At 42.1% G+C, this 25,223-nt stretch overlaps 1 protein-coding gene across 1 annotated transcript in view; it reads right to left on the bottom strand.

The window, feature by feature from the left end:
* The window catches only part of LOC138684364 (protein ELYS-like), a 35,510-nt gene extending 13,853 nt beyond the window's left edge, over positions 1-21,657 (bottom strand). The window contains exons 1-20 of the mRNA XM_069778049.1: positions 21,510-21,657; positions 20,000-20,253; positions 18,896-19,076; positions 17,920-18,127; positions 16,457-16,573; positions 15,402-15,486; positions 13,186-13,336; positions 10,499-10,631; positions 10,230-10,411; positions 9,691-9,752; positions 8,651-8,779; positions 6,457-6,547; positions 6,280-6,369; positions 5,977-6,117; positions 5,087-5,191; positions 4,257-4,350; positions 2,582-2,705; positions 2,413-2,469; positions 1,079-1,225; positions 151-338 (exon numbers count right to left, since the gene is read on the bottom strand). Coding sequence (XP_069634150.1) covers positions 151-338; positions 1,079-1,225; positions 2,413-2,469; positions 2,582-2,705; positions 4,257-4,350; positions 5,087-5,191; positions 5,977-6,117; positions 6,280-6,369; positions 6,457-6,547; positions 8,651-8,779; positions 9,691-9,752; positions 10,230-10,411; positions 10,499-10,631; positions 13,186-13,336; positions 15,402-15,486; positions 16,457-16,573; positions 17,920-18,127; positions 18,896-19,076; positions 20,000-20,253; positions 21,510-21,630 — 2,660 coding nt within the window. The 5' untranslated portion in view covers positions 21,631-21,657. The remainder of the gene's footprint in view (positions 1-150; positions 339-1,078; positions 1,226-2,412; positions 2,470-2,581; positions 2,706-4,256; positions 4,351-5,086; positions 5,192-5,976; positions 6,118-6,279; positions 6,370-6,456; positions 6,548-8,650; positions 8,780-9,690; positions 9,753-10,229; positions 10,412-10,498; positions 10,632-13,185; positions 13,337-15,401; positions 15,487-16,456; positions 16,574-17,919; positions 18,128-18,895; positions 19,077-19,999; positions 20,254-21,509) is intronic.
* Between the last annotated feature and the right edge of the window lie 3,566 nt (positions 21,658-25,223).

Raw genomic sequence — 25,223 nt, 5'->3', positions numbered from 1 at the left:
GTAAAGGAATATTAACAGAATAACCAAAAAGATGCCCCCAAACGACTGTATTCAGAGTTTAAAGGGAATTTAGGGCATGGTGATTCGTATTATTTGTTCTCCACCCTTCACAATATTTGAATGCCAAAACGGTGGGATAGGTTTCTTTACCTATTGGACAACAACACAGTGAGGAAAAGCCGCACTTCACTGCTGCTTGACATTGCTGGCTTCATCATCTGTATGTATCTGAGGGCTCGCCTACGCTCTCCTTGGCACATCAGGGATTGAATAATTCTCCTGTGCTGCCATGACACAGTTTTGATTGTAGCTGGATGAAAGAGCAGGGCCAGTGAATTCTGTAGAGGTTAGAGGTCAGGTGTATTATGATATGCACATGCACGCACGCCACAAGAACATTCAAAAGTATCTTAAGTAAGGGTGGACGTGTGTTAAATAAACTTAGATGACTAACTACTATAGATAAAAATTCTCAAGTATTTGCAAAAAAAAAAAAAATCCAGTTAGCCGTACAGAACAAAGCGAGTGTTTTAAAAGGAGTAATTCACACTTTTCCAGAGTAACCAAATCTCTGTCTACAAACACCACTTTTTATAAATACATTACTAAATAATAAGCTATTCTCCCAGACAAACAGCTATATTAACTTCGTGACAGGCAAAGAACAACCTTCAGCATCAGAAAGAACGTGAATTAGGTTGAACAGTCACTTCTGCAGTCTTCTGCCTCAAACCTTGCTGCTATGATCATAGTTTTAATATTTAAAGTACCTAAAACACTGTCTTTGAGAAAGCGCTCCATCGGTCTGCTGAAAACAACCTAAATGGATGGCTTTGAAAATTCAAATATCAAGCATTATTAAAGTTGATTTCTTCTTTGTTTTAATCAATTTCCCGTCAAAGTGGCTAAAAGAAAATTTCAGATTATAACTTATTGCTGAAGATGTCGTAGCAGTATGACAAAAGGGCTTCTAATGTGGTAGCACCTGTTAGTAGCTAAGCACCGATTTTTTAAAATCATTTTACAGATTACAGCTTTGGACTGTAAGGGATGTCTAACTGAACTGTAACGTACTTACTTCGTAATCATTGTGATCTAGAAGCCAAAAACCTTCAACAAGCTTAACAAGTCCCCAAGGGATAGCAAAGGCAGTTGGGAAGGAGTCGACTGAAGTCTCTGTTTTATTCGGAAAGGAATGCATGATATCTAGCAGCAAGTAAATTGTCTGACATCAAGTATCTAGTTAAGGCTAATCAATTTGGAAGACCAAACATTTATCACATCACGTTTTGAAAAACACAGTGAAATCAGAATATACAAGTGGTAGGAAGCAGAAAATACTGCCGTATTAGTCTTGCCATTTGGAGCTATTATAACCTGAGGACGGTCAGGTCCTAACCACAAAACTGCATTCTGAATAAGTAGCCAGAAAGAAATACTCTTTGATTTCTGTAAGGCATTCAGAAAGGTTAACTTTAGATACTTAAATACTTCCGTTGTTACAAACTCAGGCTCCCTCTTTAGTCACTGGAGCTACCAGCTGGACATTCAAAACACCTGAACATCCAATGCTTAATTATTAAAGCAAACAAATTCTACCAGTGGTTTTTTTCCTCATTTCCAGAGTACATAGAACAATGTAAATGAAGGTGTCCTTACAAGACAACGTAGCACTGAATGATTGACACGGGATTTAAAACAGTATGCGGATCACTCATCGGTAGTGTCATTTTCTCTTTCTGACATCTGTTTTTAGGGACATATTCTAATAAGGCAGCTCTGGGGTACAACCGTTTTTAAACCCCTTGCTCTCTAGGCTCCCCTCTCGGGTTAGGCAGCAAACAACAAAAAGTAATTCTGTATATTTCAGCAGCTTAAAAATTAAGTTTCTGCCCAATGACTTTTCTCTTCTCTCTCCTTCTTATTCGGTGTGCCTGCACGTCTAACAGAACAAAAGCAAGCACTGCTATCTGGGCTGGAAGACGGATGAATTGGGCAAAAATCAGGTACCGGTTAGAAATCCTTCTGCTCTCAAGCAGCACGTATTACTGCATCATCCTAGTAAGCAGCCGTTTGCTACAGATACGGGTGCTTTAAATAATTAAAAACTGTGCTAAGTTTTGAGAAAAACCAAGGGAGATTTTTATCTTTAACATTTCTCAGTAAACCTGTTTTCGCATGTCAGAAAAGACTTTGCAACAAAACATTAAAAAAAAAAAATCATAAAGAATCCACAGTACAAAGAAATAAAGCAATGCTCCTGTCCACAACTTCATTCTAAACTAAATGTTTTCACTTGCACTGTGTTGGAAGCATAAATTCAAAAACGTTATTAAACGCGCAGGTGACAAACATTTAAGAACATTTATGTGCGTGTGCTGAAGGTGTAGTAAAAATAACGAGAAAGGATACAATTGCATGTTTGTAGCTTTCTTCAATGCCTTCTAGCAAATAGAGATCCAGCAGTGCCTGAAAATGAAAAATCAAGAGTTTTTTAAAAACTCCTGTCTTTCATGAATCATTGGCTTTTGGGTGGGGCTTTGGGGGGTTCGTGGCTGTTTTCAGTGAACATAACACTCACGTGTAAACTAGCAGGTGGGTATTTCCCAGTTCCTCCTTCATCTCTCCGCCACAGCTTCTCAACTTGGTCTCCTAACTGGGAAACCATTCCATCAATCATCAAGCAGTCAGAATCCCATTTTCCTCTGGAACAAAAGGTAGCAAGGATTTGGAGAGTCAAACGCTAATGCCAGCCTCTCAGTGTAACAGATCTCCTCCAGTCAAACCAAACAAAAAAAAGCTCCCATGAGGCAAAGAAAGTGACAAACACACAAAGGCATGATTATGACTTGAAACGCACATGAAAGAAATGTCTGAGTCAGATGAAAGACGTCTGTTAGATCATACTGAATTATTAGAGGAGTTCCAAACAGACATCCTGGAAAGCTCCCCTGCTAAGGGACCTTTTCGTTTTCAGGTTCTCTCTTTTGCTGTCTTACTTGTAGTACAAAGGAAGTGTGAACAAAGTTTTTTATGTGCCAGAAATAACCACTCTCCTACTGTCTAACAGAGGAAAGGGAACAGTATCAAAATACCAGGACTATTCTTTAACGCAAGTCTAATGCCTCCCGTTGGAGTGTCCCAATACACAGCTGTGAGAAGACACCACCACGGAAAGTTCAGATTTTGTTCTCAGCATCTCACTTTTGTTACTGAAAAAAGTTGTTTTCAGAAAGCTGAGCATACAGGTGAAGTTTAGTGTCATCTTAAGCAGCATTTATGTTTCTATGCACATACCCATTATGTTTCTATGCACAGACCATTACAACCATGGATGGGTGAACCTTTAAAAACTGCTTTCTTCACAAGTCCATCGCAATCTTTGGCTGACTGTGACACTACCCTTTAATTTCCCCGTAATAAGAAGCAGAAAGAGCACACTGGAGGTTGTATGCTTCTAAGGAACACCTGAGCCGGTATGTAAGTTACTTGAGAAGTAAGCTAAGTAAGATGAACTTTGAAGTCAATAGCCACTACACCGCAGCTTGCACCTTAACTCATCTTGCAGCATCCTGTTCTTGTTTGCGGTGCCATAGCCTAAGCTTCGTTAGCTCTTTATTTAGTTTTCAGCACAATTTCCAAAGAAAAATCTATTCTCGTCTAATCCAAGGCATATCACCTATATGCTAGTGAGCTAGTGCAGCAAAGAGAGTTCACGTTCAGCAAGTGACTTTTATCCAACAGCCAGTAGAGTGCTAGGTGTGCCAACTACATCGAACTCTGACTATCTCATCAAATCACACAAATGTACTTGTGATTTAGGCCAATACAGTTATTACCCTTGCTCGCTAGTCAATAAACGAGATGAGGTTTGTTTGGGGTTTAAAACTTGCTTTCTTCTCTGTCCAAAACACCTGTTCTGCGAACACCGTGCTTTGCTGAACGGGAGATCGCTGACCCTATCCTGAACACATGACCTTTTTCAGTAGTACCAAATGATACAGATTGGCCGCTGGATTAAGTACGCTACCAAGAAACGATGATGCCAACAAACGGTACTAAGCAGAGGTATATACAAATATTGTAACACAGGAAAGTAACCTCCGTGTTCAAGAGAACGCATGCATCACTGAAGTGAAGAGGATTGCCGGCAACTGCATTAAGCAGAGCAAATACCAGCTGTTGGTAGCAAAGCCACTCACTGCCACTTCTGATTTCGCAGTGGAAGTGTTCTCGAGTTCTCCTGTAAGGCTTACCTTGATAAACGCTCAAGTTTCTGTCGATGACCAGTGTAGTAGCTCTGAATCAGAGGGTAATTGTAGAAAGGTCTACCCAAACGCGCATCATCATCTACAGGCAATAAAGTAAAAGCAAGTTAAAGCAGCAATATCACATTTTGAAACTAAAACGTTTGACTAAAAAGACAGAAGATCATACGAGCTAAGCCTCAAGAAGCACAGGCAAGCCTCCAACTTTGAAAGAAGCCAATCCTCTTTCTGCCTTTGCTAACGGAGCGGTAAGACACAAGACTCAACTCCTTCTTCTCTCAAGTGCCATTTCAAGTTTACAATTGAGGTAGCATTCAGAACACGTACTGCAAGCAGAAGCTCACTACAGAAAGGACAATTCTCAAAGGGAATGGTTTCTTAAACATGTCATGTGAGCATCTGTGAGACAATGAAGGCTGACAATAGACTTTATAATCCACCCAAATAAAGAAGTATTGCCGAGGTGTCTTTTTTCCTCAAGCAATGAATAAAAAGTTCCAAACACGCAGGTAATGCCTTTGCTGTAAAAACAAGCATTCCACTATCTCTGGTGGAATAGTAATTTGTTTAAAATCCCAAGTCTTTCAAGCTGTGGACACAAGCAACTCCTTCAAGTCAGAGGCTTATTGCTCTTTCTAAGGATCGTCCAGGAAAGAAACTGCTTGCATTATTCTGCACTATGTATTTGAAAAAAACAGTAAAATCTCCGTTTCACCAACAGAACTTCAGCACTGACAAAACATTTACAAAAACATGGCTAAGCATGTGTTCATCGGAATCACTTACTGGATAGTCTCCCTGTTACAGTTTATGCTTACCTAAACCCTCTGGAAGGAGACTGGATCGACAGAACCAGATGACCACTCGTGCATACAAAGAAAGGAGGCCAGTTACCACCTGCTTGTTTGTCAAGTCTGTAAAACCTGAAAAAAAGGCATAAGATGATTTTTGTTATCCAATTCCTTTCATTTTTACAAAACCCCCTTCATCATCCCAAATAGAAAGTATAGAAGTAACGCGGTAGAAATCGCGGTCTTTGCATTTCTCACTCTGTGGCACCTTCTTATTTGAAGAAAAAAAACACATTCACCACCAAACCAAAAAAGCAACCCCTACAAAGAACCAGATTCACTAAAGGTTAGAAGAAAAAAAAACTAAAGCCGGAACTATTAAATACACTCATGAATAAGACATTTGTTTTTCACGTAGCGGGGATTTTTACCGTAGCAAAGGGATAGTCTTCTTTTCCCCTCAATATGCCAAGGACAAGTGATAACGTAAAAAGCTACAGAAGCTCAAGTAACTTACTTCACAAGTTACTCATGTGTGCTTCCTTTGTATTTTCTAGCAATTTGCAATACAACATTCGCATGCAATTATGAATTGCTAGCTAAGAATTAAAAGGAATCATTTGCAGCGCTACCACATCCGGTTGCTGGAATCTCCACCCAGCTGCTTACACAGCTTCTTGCTGAATGTAGCCTCCCCTACCCACCTGCATGAACTCCACAACCAACTATTTCCCTGAAATCAACGCATATTAAGTGGTAGTCCCAACTTCTCAGATTTCAGCCCCTTCTCCCAGCTAAATTTGGCTGTCTTCCAATCATCAAAACCAACAGAAGCTCATCTTTCCACACTTACAACTCAAGCATAATTCCAAATCTTAGTAAAACATACCAAAGATTTCATAGATACGATTACAAACCTTTTTCAGTAAGCTCTTGTGCTTCTGTTAGAAAACAGGTTAAGACCGTGCTAAGGTTGCTCAAAAGCAACTGGCAGTGCTGAAGAGACTGTAAGGTCTGCGGGTCAACAAAGTTGCGAGAGCCATCAAACAGCGGAACACCTTTTCAAGAATAAATATTACATCATTAGCCTTCAGAGCAATTTCAGAGTTTCAAAGTACGCTTAAAGAACCCCGTGCAGTACCATATACCGCCACATTCCTGAATAAGCTCAGTCAGAAAGAACCATTTTGTGTGTGCAGAATGACTACACTAGTACTCACATATTTGGTCAAACTCATCTTTTGCATAGATCACTTTCTTCCATGTCCACTCAAGAACAAACTGTAAATTAGCAGCAGAACTTGGCTGCGCTTTAAAAAAAGAAAACAAAAAAGAAATGAATCGACAATTGCAAACTAGAAAAATATATAACGTAAGAACAACGTAAGAAGTATTACCTTCAGATGCCCAATGTTTAATGCATCCAGTCAGCAGTTCTAAAGAACCTGTCTGCACAGCAGCTGACAATACCGCTTCTAACTGCTCCTCCTAAACGTAACCGACAAAATAAACTGAGAATCTTACATGCTTTCAATATCTGAACCAGCAACAGCAAGCGTTTGTTTCTAACTGTACACTCATTCAGACATCACACAGTCCACTAGTACACACGCAGCTAATTCCACATTCCTTTTCTTAACTCTAGCCACAGGCTGCACTGCTTGTTGGTCTGAGAAACACGTTAAGCTTTTCCTCTAACATTTCAACTTACTGAAGGCTGATTCTAACCTTCATTTGCATGCCTCTGCAGTATAGTCTCAGTTTACCGAGTTCCAATTAACTATTTCCGGTAACGTCCTCTGCTAATACCCGTCACGCATTTTGCGCGTAGAAGTTTGCCATCAGGAATGCGTGAAGGGGACAGAGCAAAGACAACGGTGCAACGCTTGCACGGAAACAGGGAAGCTAAGGTCAAGCAGCTTCCTAGACTCTGAAGACATGAAGCAGTTCAGACACCCAAAACTGTATCATTTTCTAAAATGACAGAAGAAGACGTGAAACATTTAAATTCTAATAGGTTTAAATTGTAGGCTGCTCAAATACTGTATTATAATGCAGTGGTAATCCTTGAGAAGGATAACGCACAGCTATGCACAGACGTGCGATTATTAAGTAGCAGCTTATTTCAGCTGGTGTTGTGATACTTCTTTCAGGTGAAATGACCCTTCACAAAATTTTACTTTTGTCTTTTTGTTTTTTTCTTTGTTTGTTTTTTTTTAATGTGTTTTTTTTAAACACATTCAAAAGTAGCTTTCCCTTCTAGGCAAAATCATTACATTCAAAGCAATTTCTACACATTGGAATACACATATGATATGTCCATCTTTTTCTGAAAACGGGTTTCAGACAAGGAAACACACCAGATACTACTTACGGTGGCAAACAAAACTCCAAACCCAGCTTCTTGACCCTAATTCTGAAATTTGTCTTACAAACTTTCAAAAGAAACCCCTGCTCAAATGCATAACAAGTCTCTCAACGGTATGGCCACAATTCAGCAAAGGTTATTAAAACACGTCTTGATTGCCCAAGCTATTTCCAAACCGGAGCTGACATCAGAACATCCCATTTAAGAGTCTACGTCAGGCTTGCAAAATAAGCAGTCTATGGGCTAGGGCAGCTTGCCAAGAAACTTATTTTAGCTACCACACTGTGCAGAAGTGTTATTTGCCTTAACGCATTTCCACAAATCTGGTGAACGATCCAGTAGACAGGAAGATGAGGGCAGTGAGAAGACCGCTCTCCCCTTCCTACTAATGGCTCCACTGTGTGACGACTAGCTAGCTAATCGTTTAGCTTAGATCCTGCCTGGGTGAAGAGGGGCTGTTCATCACAAAGGCTCCGTCTCTCATGAAACTCTTCAGATGAGAGAGAAAGGTTGGTGCACTGCAAATGGAAAACCTGTGACGAGGGGGGTGCAGTCACTATGGTGGGACAAAGCAGAGAGAAGATAGTGGGTGTCATGAGATAAAGGCAATTCAGGCATTGCAGCAACAAGGGGGCAGTCTAAGCAGAGTAAATTGGGCTACGAGGCTACAGAGGTGAAGATCTGCTTTGAGAGGCTGCAGGAAAGCCTACTGATGAAGGGAAGATGAGGGGGAGCGGTGATGAAGTTGTCGGGCAGAGCTGACGAGAGTAATTGTTTACCACAGCCCAATTCCTTGGAAGCAAGTGATCACGTCTAGTGCAGCAAGCTGATGTTTGCAACAGCTCGCATCCGAGTGAGACACCCCCATAGTCAGCTACTGCACTGAACATAATGCTTTGAGAAACCGATGGGGTGAAGGTTGTTGTGAGGGAAAGATGCTTTATGGTGCGCATGACCAGCACTGCCTGCACGCTTCCTTGTGCGTATCTGTGGCACGGAATTAAGAGATGGGTCTCTCAACGCAGATCTCTTAGTGCTGCCCCCACTCAAACTCGCTAGTTTGGATTGAAGAATACTGTAACTTCTGCTAACTCAAGTCAACACCTGCATTTCAACGCAACTTGCAAATAACAGGAAAATCAGATTATCATGTCTTGTAGCCTCTACAGCCCTGTCAGACAAGATGGATGTATTCCCCCCTTGATTCCCTGATACGCACTCACCTGACTCAAACTGGATGGCTGGACATCAACGCATGTTGGAGACAGCAAGCCAGCTACAAGACACCTGTTGTAGCTATCATGAATGGCTTCACTTATTAAAGGACCACGTTTCTTTAAAAAATTCAAGGCCTGAAACATTAATCAAAAACTACGGATTAAGACAGCAGTATTATTCAGTCACTAAGGTTCTGAATAATCGCTAAGAGAAATAATACAAATGTTCACTTAAGCTGTTAGAAAGCTTGCATCAGTAAGCACTACCATGTAGAGTCTTAAAGACGGCAGCCAAACTAACCGCTACGGTTTATAAAAAATATCCTGTAAAACAAAAGGTCAGCCCTTGCAATGCTTAATTAAGTATTCTCTAGCTTCTCTGTCAATACACAGACCTCTTTTTACCCTGAACACTGACACAAAATATATTCTATCTAAGCTAAAGCTAGCACACAACTTTAAATCACACTTTGGAAGACCCTTTCTGTGCTTGTTTGTGCAGAAGTTGATTTATGTTGGAAACACTTAGTGAGCTGAAATTTAATTCAAATTTATTTGTCACAGGCTGTGCAGTGGCTTGGAAGTTTTAAGTCGGCCAAGTGCGGGAGAAAAAAAAAAATCATTTCTTCTCAAACAGTTAAGTAACATTCCATTTTCTCCATTCTGCCCTCCTTTTTCAAGTTAATCAGGCATCAAAACCCTAACTCAAGACTATGGAGGCAGTTCCACTGATGGGTAATGCAGAAGTAACAGCCTTCCCCAACTTCCACAACATTTTTGTTCTTGCTCCTACAGCAACGTTGTGTTCCGCTCTAGACATTCAATCCCTCAGCGTGCTTCAACAGGAGACAGTGGTAGTTTTACAGTCCCAAGAGTGGACCTAAAATGTTACCATTTGCATAAAACTGGCAGGACACAATTGCAATCATGCGTGTGGATGGGCAGGATGGGCGTAAAATGGTCTCCGACACTGAAAGCAGTGCAATAGAAAACATAGGAAAGGTTCATCTCTTGCCATTCTCAATAAAGATACAGTAAAAGATCACCTCCTTCTGGAAGCCGATGCAAGTCATACGAACAACTCCGGAGTTCAGCAAGCACGTACCATCTGCAGAGACAATGAACGTTTGACAGCCTTCCATACTCTCGCACTTAGCTTATGACCAGTTTACGTTTTGTAAATAGCAGTATCCGGAAAGCTGTCACTGAGTACCCATTTTCTTCATCAGATCACTTCCAAACTTATTTTTTTGAAAATAATTACTGCGTGTAGAAATTTTATCTCTAGTGCTATCGAGGTGCTCTGCTCTGAGCTTCAGTTCAACCTCATTTCATTTGATGACCATCACCACTTCACAGGCTACATTACAAAAGCACCAAACCCCAAAACTCAGCAGACTGTCAGATATGTGTCACAGTATTAAACACCTTGCTAGTACAACGTAATCAAGGGTTGGGCTTGTGGGCGTTTGGGGCTTTTTGGTTTTGGATGGGTTTTGAGTGACAAACAATGAACAGGAGAACCAATAAATGGCATTTGACCTCACTTTAAGCTTATCACTACCAAAAGCAGTGAAATACCTACCAAAATTGTAGGAGCTTGGATGAAAAAACTGCTCAGGTGGTGGATGAGAAAGAGCAACTCCCCGACTTAGACTCCGCTCGTGTACCAGAATATCCAAAATGGGGTTTGGAGAAGTCATGCTTATTACAGCATCCAGTGACCACAACGCAAAATAGGGGCAATCATGAAGGAGTTCTTCTGGCCTGAAAGCAAGCAAGTGCATAAGCTAAACACCGACTTTCAAATGATTGATTTGCAGGGATATTGAAAACAACTTAATAAAAATATACCTTAGTGAATCTGGCATTTGAGCATGATACCAGCGATTAATGTCAAATACACCCAAGTAAGCAGATGCTTTTCCCTGACCACATGTATTCACTTGCCAGCTGAAGAGTGATACACTGGTGTCAGGCGATATTACTGTAAAAGACAAGACATTGTTTCTTGTTTGTAGAAAATAACGCTATAGCTGATATGTTTAAAACACCACTTCCTATTTTGGCTTAATTCTGTTATATCACTCACGAAGCACAACACTCACTGAGAACAACAAAAAAAATTTACGGAATAGCAAACATCTCTGTGACAGGTTTCAGTCATACTGCCCCTTCTTCTTGTATCACTCAGCAGGCACTACTAATTTCCAGATTGGACTCAATTACAGGTTTTAAGAATAGCTCCTTTCCAGCACATTCAGAATGAACGAACACAATTATCACACAAAATAAATACAAAAACCCCAAACCCAACAAACGGGAAATTGGAATAAAGATTTTAACATAAAACATTCACAACGTTATACTCCAGTTCTCTCAATAAGTGGAATGGTTTGTCCTCTCTGGGGAGAACGCATTCTCCAGATGTAAGCAAAGGATGTGGTATATCATTTACCCTAGCAGAGTAAGGAAGAAGGCGACAGTTTGTTTGTTTGTTTGGCAAAATGTTTCTCTGTTCTCTGCTGAATTCATCATTACGTTTAGGGATCCTCACACACTTTACTATGTTTCATTGTGAACATCTGTGCCGCTTCCGTTTTGTAGCTGCTGCAAGTGCCTTTGAAGATACCAATTATTTTCATAATTCAGAAGACAGCTTCATTGCTAGCCTCAACCCACATCCAACAGCAGCTCATGTGTGCCTAGAACTTAACTCGAACACATTCTGAATAAAAGCTAATTAGAAACCATCAGAGAAATTACAGGTATTTCTCCATGCCTCATGCTTCATAAAAAGGAGACAGAAAGGGGGTTTGCTGTTCTTATTTTGGTTTGGTTGGGTTTTTTTTTTTCGGCTGTGGTGGAGTGGTGGTGTGTGTTTGTTTTTAACAAGCTTTTAGGAGGCACTCTCCTCAGAAACGTGACACAAGTGGAGAAAATCCAACGGTGTTTTTGTTAGATTTTGACACACTGTTGATAGAGGATGGCATCACAAAAGAGATGCAAGTTGCCGCTTCAGGACTAAGTCAAAGATGATAAACAGAAGTAGCCTAGAAAGATCATGCAAGTGTCTTCTTTGTAAACATCATACATCAGTAAAGGCCAGTAAGAAGAGAGGGAAGGTGAATAATGCAGTCAAAACAAAGGGCCATGGAAGTTATCACTGCAGCAGGCTCAGAAATATGGTCAGAGCATAAGTGAATTTGTAAACCCAGAGACGGACATTTAATTATTGCAAGATAATGAAAGACATCGTAAGAGTTGTAACTGTGTATATGGACAAGGAAAGCTATTGCTTTAAGAACCTGCAGGTGTAGGAACCTATTAGATTTAGAGAGGAAGAAATGGACAGGCAGATCGTAGAATCATAGAGTTGCTTAGGTTGGAAAAGACCTTTGTGTTCATCGAGCCCAACCCTAAACCCAACTGCCAAGTCCACCACCAAACCACGGCCCTAAGCGCCACGTCTCCCTGTCTTTTAAATACCTCCAGGGATGGCGACTCAACCCCGGGCAGCCTGTTCCAATGCTTCGTAACACAGTCAGTGAAGAAATTTTTCCTAATATCCAACCTGAACCTCCCCAGGCGCAACTTGAGGCCATTTCCTCTCGTCCTACCACTTGCTACCTGGGAGAAGAGACCAACACTACACCTCGCTACAGCCTCCTTTCAGGTACTTGTGGGGAGCGGTAAGGTCTCCCCTCAGCCTCCTTTTCTCCAGGCTAAACAACCCCAGTTCCCTCAGCCACCCCCGTAAGACTTGTTCTCCAGACCCTTCACCAGCTCTGTTGCCCTTCTTTGGATGCGCTCCAGCACCTCAATGTCTTTCTTGTAGCGAGGGGCCCAAAGCCAGGCAGCTTTCCAGCCACTCTTTCCCAAGCCTGTAGTGTTGCATGGGGTTCTTGTGACCCAAGAGCAGGACCTGGCGCTTAGCCTTGATGAACCTCATACAGTTGGCCTTGGCCCATTGAGCCAGCCTGGCCAGATCCCTCCACAGAGCCTCTGTAGACCCTCAAGCAGATCAACACTCCCACCCAACTTGGTGTCATCTGCAAACTTACTGAGGGTGCACTCAATCCCCTCGTCCAGATCATTGACGGAGATATTAAACAGAACTGGCCCCAATACCGAGCCCTGGGGAACACCACTTGTGACCGGCCACCAGCTGGATGCAGATGCAGATGCAGACATAGGTTGGAACAGGGAAAGAAAAATTCAGGTAACACTCCTAAGCCATGGGGAGCATCATCTTACTGTTCAAAGACGACAGCTGGAGGAATAAAACGACTGACAAGCTTCATGCAGGTGACCCCACCATACATCGCTATAGCATGTCAGCAAGCATAAAATACAACTTATTTTTTCCGTTAAAGAAGTCCCCTATAACTTAAGCACCCATTTTTTCTTTTTAAATAAGCCCAACAAGCTAGTCTGTAAAGGTATTCAAGACTCACAGACTGGGGTACAGAACAGCATTCATTGCTTAGATTCCAAAACTACTTATTTTAGAATAACCAAACAGGGACATTAGAACAAACCTGCACTAACGCTATCCTCTCCGTCGACACGTCTGGGAAGTTTTTCTACAGTCTGACAGCTAAGTAATTTAATATCGCTGGCCTGCCCGCTCAAGGGAAAGACTCCACCTGTGAGACCTAAACTGTATCTTTCGACACAGTATTCCAGACCCTGGGGAAAAAATAAAAGGAGAGAGAAAAGGTCATTTTGAGATAAAAACATACATTATAGCGAAATACGAAAGAATGTATATATGTATAATATAATATGCATATTGTACCGTATATTTCCCATGAGCTTACTTCTGATGGCAAATAGAAACTACATCTGACATGCAAGAGAATGAAGCGTCAAATAGTAACGGGCTTTGCACATTTTCAGAATTTAGCATTTCCCTAGCTAAAATTTGCTCTGAAGTATGCACAGTTCATTCTACTTTATCAAGTAACTTTGGAAGTAACAGACATGTGCAGAGTAGATAGGAAAAATCTAAACCATCTCTTTGAAACACTAGCATGAAGCCTAAGCAAAGAATCCCATTTTCATTACAGAAGGAATAATCACCAAACACAGTTTATAATAAAAGATGTCCTGAACAGGTCCACCATGCCAAAAGACCCTTTCGCCAGATAAAGTACTACAGCTCCATCAACCTCTTAGAGACGAATTTTAACCGCTAGAAATTTCAACTTTTATTCATCTGTGAAGAGCCAGTCCCCCCCCAAAGTTAGGGCTGAGGGGAAGGGAAAAAAGATATCAAACGACTCCTGCCTAAGACAACTTCTGAAGCAAAACAGCGTATTTTAAATTCTCCGCTGGGGCAAGCAAATCTAAGTTAAGGAACTCCACTGCGTGGAAGATGTTAAATAATGACTTTGTTGACCCGTAAAATCTGAAGACAGTTTTCAAATGAGATGCACTCGTCAGACTCTGATGTGGACGTGGAGGCTGTATACTCTATCCACCTGCAAGCATCATGTAGGACAAATGTAAAGGTGCGCTCCATGACCATGGCTGGATGCACTAGATTTCAAGCTTTCTTTCAAGCTTCTGTGAACTCTCTTCAACGAACAAGGGTCAACAGTAGATTCCTCCTCCTTTACTCCAATTTGGCCTGGCAATTGGGAACAACTCTTAAATTTTCTGCCACGGAAGACGGACAAGAAACTTGACTCAGCCAGTCACGCAGGCAGACAGTCATGTAGTACTGACCAATCTGTGACTACAGGGAAGTATTCCGACACTCCAAGTGTCCTCTGTAGAACACAGATCCTGTACTAATGCTTCTTCTGGGTTTTTTTCCGGGGGGTGGGAGTTGTTTGTGGGGGGTTGGCAGTAGGTGTTAGCAAGTCTTGGTATGAAGCTACATGTGGGAGTGGCTCATCTGGAAGCTAGCTGAAGAACCTGACTTTTCCCCCCAGAGGTCCAGCTGTTTAGTTCTCTCTTCAACTACCTTGTGAGATTGGTTCCTGTTTCAACCTTGCACAACGCTCATCACAGGAACGCAGGAACAGCAGGGGAGTAAAATATCTCAACGGCAGAGACTGGTGCCTGACACCTCTTAGAAGCCTGTGAATGTATTACTGGTTGCACTGTCTGTAGAGGGTTAAAAGTCTTACACTAATGACACCACAGCTTTCTCAGGTCACAAACGCAAACCACATTATTTAATCACTTTGTGTGCTTTTTTTAAAACTGGAAATTTTAGTAGACCCATTTTTCAAAGCTGCTGAAACATTTCAACCCTCTGAGGTGAAATCTGGCACTCGTCACACCTTTTTCAGGAAAATAAGATGGCCAAGACAAAGCATTGACAAATAGTAAAAGGTCCCCCATTTTAACATTAAAGCGTTGAGACAGAACAAAGTAGCCACGCAAGGAATGGATATCGACGACTGGGTTTTCTTCCAAAGCAGCACACAGTACAAGGTATTGTCTTTGCCACCGCTAAGACTGTAGCTACAAATAACTTTTTTTAAAAGAGGATAAAGCAAAGCAGAAGTTCAAAAGTGAAACTGGAGAACGATTAAAGCATCTTTCTCCTGTCGACCTGCCAAAGTGCTTAGAGCACTACAAGAGATGCAGCAGTATAAAACATGCCCAAGAAGACTCAGCAAAAGATTGGGTTTTCGGTCACCTCTGAATTTTGATGGTAAAAACCACCCCTGACAACTTAACTGATACTCACATAGACAAAATCACTATTTTCATCTTTTCACATACGTGCACGCCTTACCTCATACATGACTTGTCCCGGGGCCAAGCGTTTTCTGTCACCAAATGCTAACTGCAACAGATGTAAACTCACGACATCACCTTCACTGGAAAAGGTAGAAATTATGACATTTGATTACAAAGCTGCTTTAGAGGCCTTGTTATCATTTTACTAGATCTAGACTGATGTTTTCTTGCTGAAAAGTAAAACACCACTTCCCAAACCATCAGATAACTGGTCACGTGCAGCCGCTACAACACAAAGGAGGACATTTGGACACTAACAGCTTCAGGGGCAAATGCTAACCATACAGTTTGAAAGCTTTAATATGTTGTATGGACTACAAATTGTTGCTTTAAAGTCAAACTTAAAAAGGCTGCCACTCTGTGAACGGCTGAGCTGATTAAATAGCTTGCTGATGCTGAAAGAGAGAGATCTTTCTCCCCTTCCCTTCCCTTCCTTTCCCTTCCCTTCCCACCCCATCAAAGTTCCAGCCCCTCTCTTGCATACACACACTGCACCCTTCCACATACTGATTCGGGTCATTAGCCCAGCAGGAAACCATTGACTTTGCTGCTGAACAGTGATCGGTCTCTGCCACTGCCAGGTGAGCTGACCTGGCTCACAAAGGCTCCAAAGACGGCGCAAGTTGGCACAAGGTAATCCGCAATACTGTCACCTCCCTCCTTTAGGGGCAGCCAGCTGTCATATTGGCACGTTTAGCGCTCGAGATCTGCAGCCCCAAGTACTTTTAATGGTATTTTAATACCACGGTGCGAGTACCAAACAAATGGTGAAGCAGTCCTCAAGAAACAAAGGAAATCGTTTAAGAATGCAAGCACAAAAATACAGCCACTGTTGCTTTGCCTTCTTTCAGAAGGTAGGCACTAGTAGGTCCCTCTTCACATCTGTTAAATCCTGTAAAAATTGCAGTGTAAGCTTAACACCTTCCACACCTGAGAGAATCTCCTGCACAGCTACATAAACAAAACAAATATACATGTATCAACGGTATGTGAACAAAGATACAAAAAAATTTAAATGCAGTCAGTGGCTTATAGTAACTTTTTATTCACCTGTCTTGTGTAGACTGAACAGCCCACAAGTAGCAACAATTGCGAGGATCATTCTCAGGCTCCTGAAAAGTAACAGCATAGACAGGAATCCTTCCTCCTTCAAGCTGAGAGTGGTGCCTACGTGGTTGGGGGAAAAAAAAAAAAAAAAAAAAAAAGAAAGAAAAAATGAAAAAAAAAAAAGGAAAAGGGGAAAAGAGAGAAAAATAAAAACCTGTGAGCCTACGATGGGCCCTAACTGTTTGTAGAAGGGTAGAAGCATCTTCTGAGAAAAAAGCTTATCCTTCCATGCTTATCCTCAAAGTACAGAAGGTCATACTTCCATCTCAGACAAGTGAGTCAGGGAAGCGACTACTTTTTATGCAACAGTCAAGAGCTGAGGAAATTACTGTCCATCAAATGCAATAACCTGGGTTTATATCCTCCTCCGCCTAGGGAGGAAGAACAGAAATGATTACTTCAGCTGCCAGGCAAAAGACTGTTCCTCCTGTTCCAGCCGACTTCAATATTGAACTTAAAATGCAGCCTATCTTCTGAACAAATTTAAGACAGTGCCAAACCACAAGTACTTGCTCATTTCTTTACTCGGATGCTACGTAAAGCATTTTTCCTCCAGACTTCTGAACCTTACGTGTACCTTCACAATCTATTCTTGCCACCCAGTTAGTCCTCCACTGTCTATTTATGCATCCAACAGTTTCTGGTGAGTCACTGCAGGTTTGCTTAAGCCAATCCCTATCTGAATTTGGTCACATATTTCACGTGTGATTGCCCTTTGGCAGATATAAAATCGTCTCTTAATTTTTCTATTGCTTCTAGATTTACATGCCCCTTATCCTCGTCTCCAAGTGTTCCAAGCAAATTTTCATTCACACGCAACGTTGCCTCGGAATGGGTCAGTCCCCTGTTTTGGACAAGGCTGACATGTAGGAAAGAGTATCTTTTCAGGCACGGATCAGCTATTGATTTTTCGTGTCTCACTAGTTTCATCCTGGACACTTTAAAGAATATTATCACCAAACCCACATTATTAACATATGTAAGCTTCTCAATGTATGCCCTAATTGCAGTAGCTGGTTCTGAAAAATCATTCCTAAAATCTGGTTCATCAAAACACACACATTTCCTGGCTTCACTGAACACTACTGATCGGACAAAGCGTCTTATAAAAATGAGCTCTATCGCATCCTAAACTGCTTGACGTAACCCAAAGAAGCATGCTTTCCACAATCCCTCGAGCCACAGGCACAAGAAGGAAAACAATCCTAGTCCACTGGGGAGAAGGCGGTCCACTTAATCCACGTATGACTTTTCATAGTTATTTCAGAAGAGGATTTCTAAACATTCCAAGACTATACCCAAAATTTCAGTCCCTAAAAAAGTTCTCTTTCATGAACATGCTTCCGTAAGCAAACAATTGAGACCCCTGCACCTCCGGGCATGGCCAGGTGTAAAGGCCTACTTACTCCCTCTTCAAAGTTTTCATATTCCACAGTGACAGGCAGCCATCTGAAAAACCCACAACGAGCTGATTGCTTCTGCTTATGTAGTACAGCGTTGATATTGCTGTTCCTGAAGGATTTTGTAGTTGAAAGCAGAGATGTCTCCCTTCTCTGGTCACAGCTTCTCTTCTTTGTGGAACTTCAGCAGGAATTCTAGTGACAACTTCTAGACCTACACACACAAAACCACGCCATGAATTAATGTGTCAGGCCATTTAGGCTGCATTTTGAACACTGACGTGACAACACGTCTCATCCAATTCTACCGGCCCAGGCAAAATACCCATTTATGCAACGCTTTCTTTTGTATGTTTCCAAAGAACAGAAGAACTCTCTGATCGGACAGGTGTTCTCACTCGTATTTTAAAACCAGGTAAAAGCGTAACCTTCGTAGACAAATTCTTCCTGGACTCTGTAAATCAAGCGTTTGGGCCTCATGATGAAGCTGTCTGAAGCGACACCAACTCCTGAAGCCACTCTTGTAATAGCCAAAACAGCGTATGCAATCCGAATATGCAAATTAGAGATTTCAGTCATCCAAATGCACGGTTTTTGACAAGTCGGATTCATTTTAACAAGCAAGCCTAAAATTTGCCCCAAGTCAATTCACAGAAGCAGAAGAACATTCCCAAGAAATAGGGCGCCTCTGACACAACTTCCTCTCAGGCAGCTGCACTGACTCACGTGGTAAAATTCCTACACCTCACTGGCAAGCATCATAGTGACATACGGATCTTGGTGGCAGGGGGGCATTTATAACATTAGGAGGAGTATTAAGCCACTCCCATTTTTAATCAGGTCAGGACTATACCAAGTCAAACCGCCATCTGTAACCAGCAGTCAGAAATGCCTGCACGCTAGTGTCTTCCAAGTGGGATGCATATTGTTTATACACAAGTTTTCTTACTCTCAAATTCAAGTTTAAAAACTGCAGGCTTACCCGATGCTTCTATTTCATTCTGACTGCAAGAGAAATCATCCAAACAAAGGTCCACCAGAAGCAGATGACCAACATCTGTAGCCACTGCTGCCACTCCAAAGAGCCATCGCAGACTCTGATGTAGGTGCCGAGTGCTCACGCTGGGTCCTCCGTGATTAGTTATGGGTTCTATAGCAGTTACCTACAGGAAAACTGCAAGCTAGCATTTAAGCTGTTTGACAAGCTAAACAGAAATCATTCAAAAGTGAAGCCGGAATTAGCACATCAGAAACAAGAAAGTAAATACAGAGGACCACAAGACTTAAAAGCAAAGCATTGTTTCCAGTTATATCAAGAAAAAAACAATATAGTGAATCTTGATGTTCTATTAACTTGCACTGATTCTTGTTCACATTAAGATAATGAGACTAGGGGACATTACATCATCGGACTTCCTGGCTTATAGAAGACAGAAAAAAATGAGTAACATTCCACCAGCCTCTCCCATCTACACAAACACAATATTCAATAAGCAGAGATTCAAGGACTGCAGGTTGAAAGTCAATCTTTCAACAATCCGTCAGGTAACTCCCTAACGGCTCTTCTTTCCTACCCTAAGTCAACATAAAAATCTGTTCTGCTCTAAAGCCACCTGCTTGCTAGTCTGAGATTCAGGGGAATGTGTCTAAGTCATTTACAGCACAACTACGGAAGTTTCAGGTATTTTAAAGACAGTATTTCTAACGTATATAGAAACCAAGCATTTCCGAAATGTACGTTACAGACACTGGGAACAGCGGGGGTTTTTTTTCTTTTTCACTCTGGCCAATAAAAGATAGTTCTCAATGCCTTTTTGTGGCAGTGGAGAATTAGGTAACTATGTGCTCTACCATAAACCCAGAAAACTTGTTTTACGATCAGTAAGCTCAAAAGATAACGGTACCGTTAAGCCCAAGAGTCTGCACCAGGGCTCTCTTGACTGGATACTCTGAAGTGACAGTCTGCACTAATGCAAGATAGAAAAAATACCGCCTACAAAGAGACGCTCCAAAGCTTCTCCTGAAACAGGATTACGCAGCACCTGACAACGCAAAAGCTTCGTTCCTCCGATTAAAGTGGACGTACCCTTCCTGGGAGAACAACTGCTTTAACCACTCTCGATATTCCAAGGTCGTACAGACAGAGAACACTTCCCTCTGCTTCTTCCAACCCAACCAGCAGTCCCGTTCTCTTCTGCCAGGAAAAATCCTTTACCACACGAATGGTGGGAGGCTGTTTCTTTACTCCACGGAAACGGTAAGCAGAGCGCCGCTCTCCCGTCACAGAGCTCACTACCTCCAGTTGAGGACCACACGCCAACCATGCCAAGCCGTTTCTCCCTGTAAGAGAAAAGAAAGCTGACTAAAGCAAATTTCCAATACAAGACTGAAAACAACTGAAAAATCACAGCCACTGCCCCTTTCCTTCAATAAAAGTACCCAAAAGGGAAGACCGACTTCCCTAGTTGTGGTCAATTATTCAAAATCACCCATGGAGATCCTCCAGCACAACCTCTCAATATCAACAACCTTATTCTTTTGCATTTCTACTTGTCATTCCCGCACCGAAGGATTTTGACTGTTTGGGATGAAGATGACAACATATCGATTTAGAGTCTTCATCCCATATTCGGCTTGTTTTGGCTAGAAATCGTCTAAATACACACGGGAATACGAGTCTTAAAGCACACTTCAAAGATAACAAATCTAAACCAATTCATTTCTAGTTTATTAATTTTACTTGACACACGCCTACTTGGGGCAGGGATTTGGACGGCAGCAAGAAATTATCGTCAAATGGGCACTGCGTGAGTAAATCTAATCTTTTACACGGGCTGACGACAGAAAGAATTTAACACATTTTGTTTCACTGAACAAACTCGGAGGAAGTATTAACTCAATTACTGCACTTTCAGTCAGGTAGATGGATTCCACCTGGTCTAACAGAGCCTAGACAACCAGATAGGCACCCAGCTAGCTCTACTTGCGGATCACCTAGGAAGTCAACTACCTAATCTGCTTAGCCACTTTCAGCAGCTCTCCCTGGGTACTCATCTGCACCCTGTTAAATACGTCGGAAATATGGCTGCAGCGCTTAACAGTGTTATCCTCTTCCTTTGCTGTTTGTATTCAGACTAGGAAAAGAAAAAGCGGGGGGGGGAGGGGCGCGCCTCTGTAACGTTGTAGAAGAAGAACTAGTTCGGCATGTGGTGTTATGATGGTCGTAGAGCTTGAGCTGGTACAAATAAATAGGGCCCAAAACAACACTGTTACTTTTTTGAAAACTGCCTTTTATTTAATTAAAAATTGAGTGAGCACGACATTGAGGAAGGCCCGCTGACTCAGCATGCTTAACTAAATTATTTTAATAGCACAAGACTGGTGAAGGTTGCTGTAATTTCAAAGTTTAACTATACTAGTTTTAAGGGTTTACTATTAGCATTTGTAATAGTTAAAACTTCCTTCCTGTTCTCTCGAAACCTGATGCATCTTAACAGCACCAGCCTGACACAGTCGATACTGTGACCCTGTGCTTCAGGTAACCTCCAGGCAATAAGAACTTCAGACCGAGACCAAATTTAAAGCAGAATGCTCACCTCCAGAAAACTTCCCGCTCAGCACAGAACCTAGGGTTATCTCATCTTCCCCAAGTGCCTGAGTAGTCACCTCTGGAAACTGCAGCAGACTGCTCGTTACCTGAGCTGATAGGTCTCGCATTCTTCACTGTAAATAAAGAAAAAAAATGCAAAAACAGACTCATGTCAGCCATAACTGAGATGTGCTTTTTGAGATTGACAGAAGTTTCATCAGTATGCCGCAAGTAATCTCCTATACAGCTCCTGTAGCTCTTTTCCTTCAAAAAATGCCACTCAGGACAGTTTTTGATCTCACAGCAGAGCAAAAGGAGAATCCTTTTACTTTTCGAATGCCTATGAGATCACCAACAAAAAGTGACACAGGGGTATTGATAAGGTCAATAACAGGAAAAAAAAACAATACACCGAGTTCAAGTCTACTCAGACAGGTTAGTAAGATGTGATGTGAGAAAAAGCATATTTCAATTAGCACTGCAGTAAGAGGTATGAGTTTCCATTTGTCCTTGCTCTTGATTTTGTACCTCATTATTTATTGCCAATTGTCTTCTAGTAGATTTCGGGCATCATTTGTGTCTCGTTCACTTCTTGTGTGTTTATTTTGAACTTTAAGGAATACTACATTCTTAACTACCTTCACTCTCAAACTCTTCCAGAAAATGTACTGTTGATGTTTCCACATGACAAGCGATACAGACTTTCATAGCTCATCAGCTGGAAAGTAGTTTTCCATACACTTATCACCTGAACATAACACAGCACCTTAAAACACGGATTCTTTTCTACACTTAAATCCCCATATTCCTTATTCCAGTCCTTTCCTTCCTATTGCCAGTCCTTATCACATCTCTGCACTATTTTACAAAAACTTTGAGGCCTTTCAGTTTCCACACCTCTATCGGTGCTCCACAGACAGTTCACGTTTCACTATGTCAAGACAGATTTTTGGGGGGGGAACTTAAAAGCTCAGGTGACTTACAAGATTGAATAGGAGGCTAAATAAGAGATATTCCACACACGTGGAAATACAAACTACTTTAGCTCACTACGTTTTGCAAGTTCTATGGGTTATTGAAAAAGCCTCCGGAAGACAAGACAGGTTCAAGCATCTCTTCAAATAGCACTGCTTTCTCCATGGAGTCTCAGAAGGAAGATATTCTACGTAGCTCGCCATTCCTGGGCGTTACACATGCTGACCAACTCGGGCATCAAACAGAACCCTTACCCTACGCCACAAACCAGTACAGCCAGCCACTTCAATGGGCACACAAAGCCTATTGCATTAACTGTAGCACACATGTTCTCCCGCAAACAAAGTTTTATGGTTGCTTCTTCCAGCGTGCACTAATAACCTATTTTCCTTACGGCACAGGAGGTTACAGCTAGTTCTGAAGACCAGACTCTGGGAGCAACACAAAGTTACTAAAGGGAAACGCTTATAAATAATACCATTTACACAAATTGTACTTCTGTGGAGAAAGGTCATGCTCTAAAGCCTGGGCATTGGAATCTACTATATTTCAGGTCACAAGCACTCTACCTGAGAACATGTTCCAGTATCTTCTGCCAGCATGAAAACAACGAGCGCGTGAAACACAGGCAGTGTAAGCCAGGGTCCCGCACTAAGCGCAAGTCAACCTTCGGAAAAAAAGGTTGCCGATGGCAAAGCCAGTATTGCAGGACGCTGCTGCAGCCGGCCAGCCTGACCGCCCTGCCAGCATTCACAACTAGCACAGGTCAAGTTCCAAGTGGGACAACTCATTTGCAGTAGTTTTCTCGCGTTTGCTTTTTGGTACTTGTCATCCTTTCACAGTGACAGCGGGAGGAACTTTTGCACTGCATCCAGGGGCTCCAGAGAGTAAAAAGCCCTGCAGTTTGACCAGCCTTCCGGCTCAGTTTAATTGTAATGATTTAATCAATATGTTTTATCAGTAACCCATAATACCAAATACAAATACAGATCTATTGGGTTGGTGAATAGCATCTCTCAAAGGCCTTCAACGTCCAGCTGTTTTGATAGGTGCCTTCAGCAAAACCGTGATGCTGAATAAGAAAGGAGGAATGACCAGAGAAGATTATCACGGGAAGAAATTTCAGAAGAGGAAGAACAAGAGTCACCCTGCGTCACCCTGCCTTTGCCACTGCCTACCTGGACAGGCCAAGAGCACAGAACTTTGCGTGGCCAAATTGCACATCAAATTTTAAGATACTCTACTGGGGAGAGTTGAGCGTAAAAACAAACCGCTCGCCACCCCAAACTCCCCACCAAATCAGAAAGAATTCTTCTCTGGTGGAAAGCTCACACCTTGACACAGTGTACTCCTGCCTACAGTACACATCAAATGTGCTTATCAGGCCCATACCACCGCTAAGAACCACCAAATACGTAACACTCCAACGCCCGGACCATTCATGCAACTTTAAATTTAATTCCGCTGCAGTTATTAACTGCGTAGAAAAGCACGTGAAAACGCTAGACCATCAGGCATGCCCAGGTTTCCGCCAGCACGCCAACGGGCGTTTGAAACATTTTGTTCCTAGACATCTGGCTTGGCAATATGGAACTAGGAAGATAAACTCCACAATAAAGCCTGAACTGTATATACAGTGACCTGGCTATTAGGATGTTTTACTTGCATCATTCTGCTAAGTTAAACCAAGGATTACTGGCAAATCCACACAGTGGGAAAATAGTTAGACAGAACTAGTTAAAGGCGTGAAGCCTCTCCTTTAAGAGAGATATCCAACACTAACTGCATTTCTGCTCTCTTTGAAAACAACTACAGTCACATTCCTCCTTCTGTCTGGTAGGAAACAGATCAGTGTAAAACGCCACAGGCCTACTCCATGTTCAGGAGGAAGCCAGAATCCAACCTCCCCGCTGTATCCTACACCAAAGTGGTCTGTGCACAAGTTGCCAAAATTACCGTTCTTCTTCACCCTTGCTACTTATGACCTCTAAACGCCATGAACTGTTCCCAAAGAAAGGAACGTGCCACAAGTCATAGACTGATGACAGATTTCTGGATTAAAAATCCCAAGGGAAAAAAAAAAAAAAAGAGAAATTACATATTCAAGTGGAATCACATACAGCCAAGTCAGAGTTCTGCGATGTCAGTTCTGACTGACGGTAGTCCAGGAAAATCAAAGGCCAACAATGTTACAGGCTTACTGAAGAAAAAGCTAAAAATACGCTCAGTCGCAGCTGAAGATACGGTTTCACAAAACACGTTGCCTTCACTGCCGCCGGAAGAGAGGCCTTGCTGCCGCCTCCCATCTCTCCATCTGCTCCTTTGTTCTACTGCTGTATTCCTGTGGCTTACCTGGCACTGACTTGAGCACTTTTTAGAGCACTTTACGAGCCAGGTTAACTGCCTAAGCAGACGGGAAACGAACCCAGAAAAGTAGATAGTTTTCCACCAGCTTAGAGAGTTAAACCGGCTGGCAGAGAGAACTAGCAAGCATGAAAGTTGGCACAAGGAAGGAGGCAGGACAGTGCGTTGGGAAGAAGGAGAGGGAATTTGTCCGTCTCCATTTTGTGGCAGTCAGCCGTTATGCTAGCTCATACACGTGTGAAACTACACACGCGGTTTGCAAGGAGAGCTGCAGAGCCCTTTCCTTTTAGAAAGGACACCACCCGAGACACAGTCAGTCAACTTTTAACTCCCTCGTGCACGTAGAGACTCACTGTCTCACTGAGAAAGGCTGCAGCTGACG

This window comes from Haliaeetus albicilla, unplaced genomic scaffold (assembly GCF_947461875.1).
Source record: "Haliaeetus albicilla unplaced genomic scaffold, bHalAlb1.1 scaffold_130, whole genome shotgun sequence".
In the NCBI taxonomy this organism is placed as follows: domain Eukaryota; kingdom Metazoa; phylum Chordata; class Aves; order Accipitriformes; family Accipitridae; genus Haliaeetus; species Haliaeetus albicilla.
Note: the sequence above shows the minus strand (reverse complement) of the source record. Positions and strands in the feature narration are given on the sequence as shown.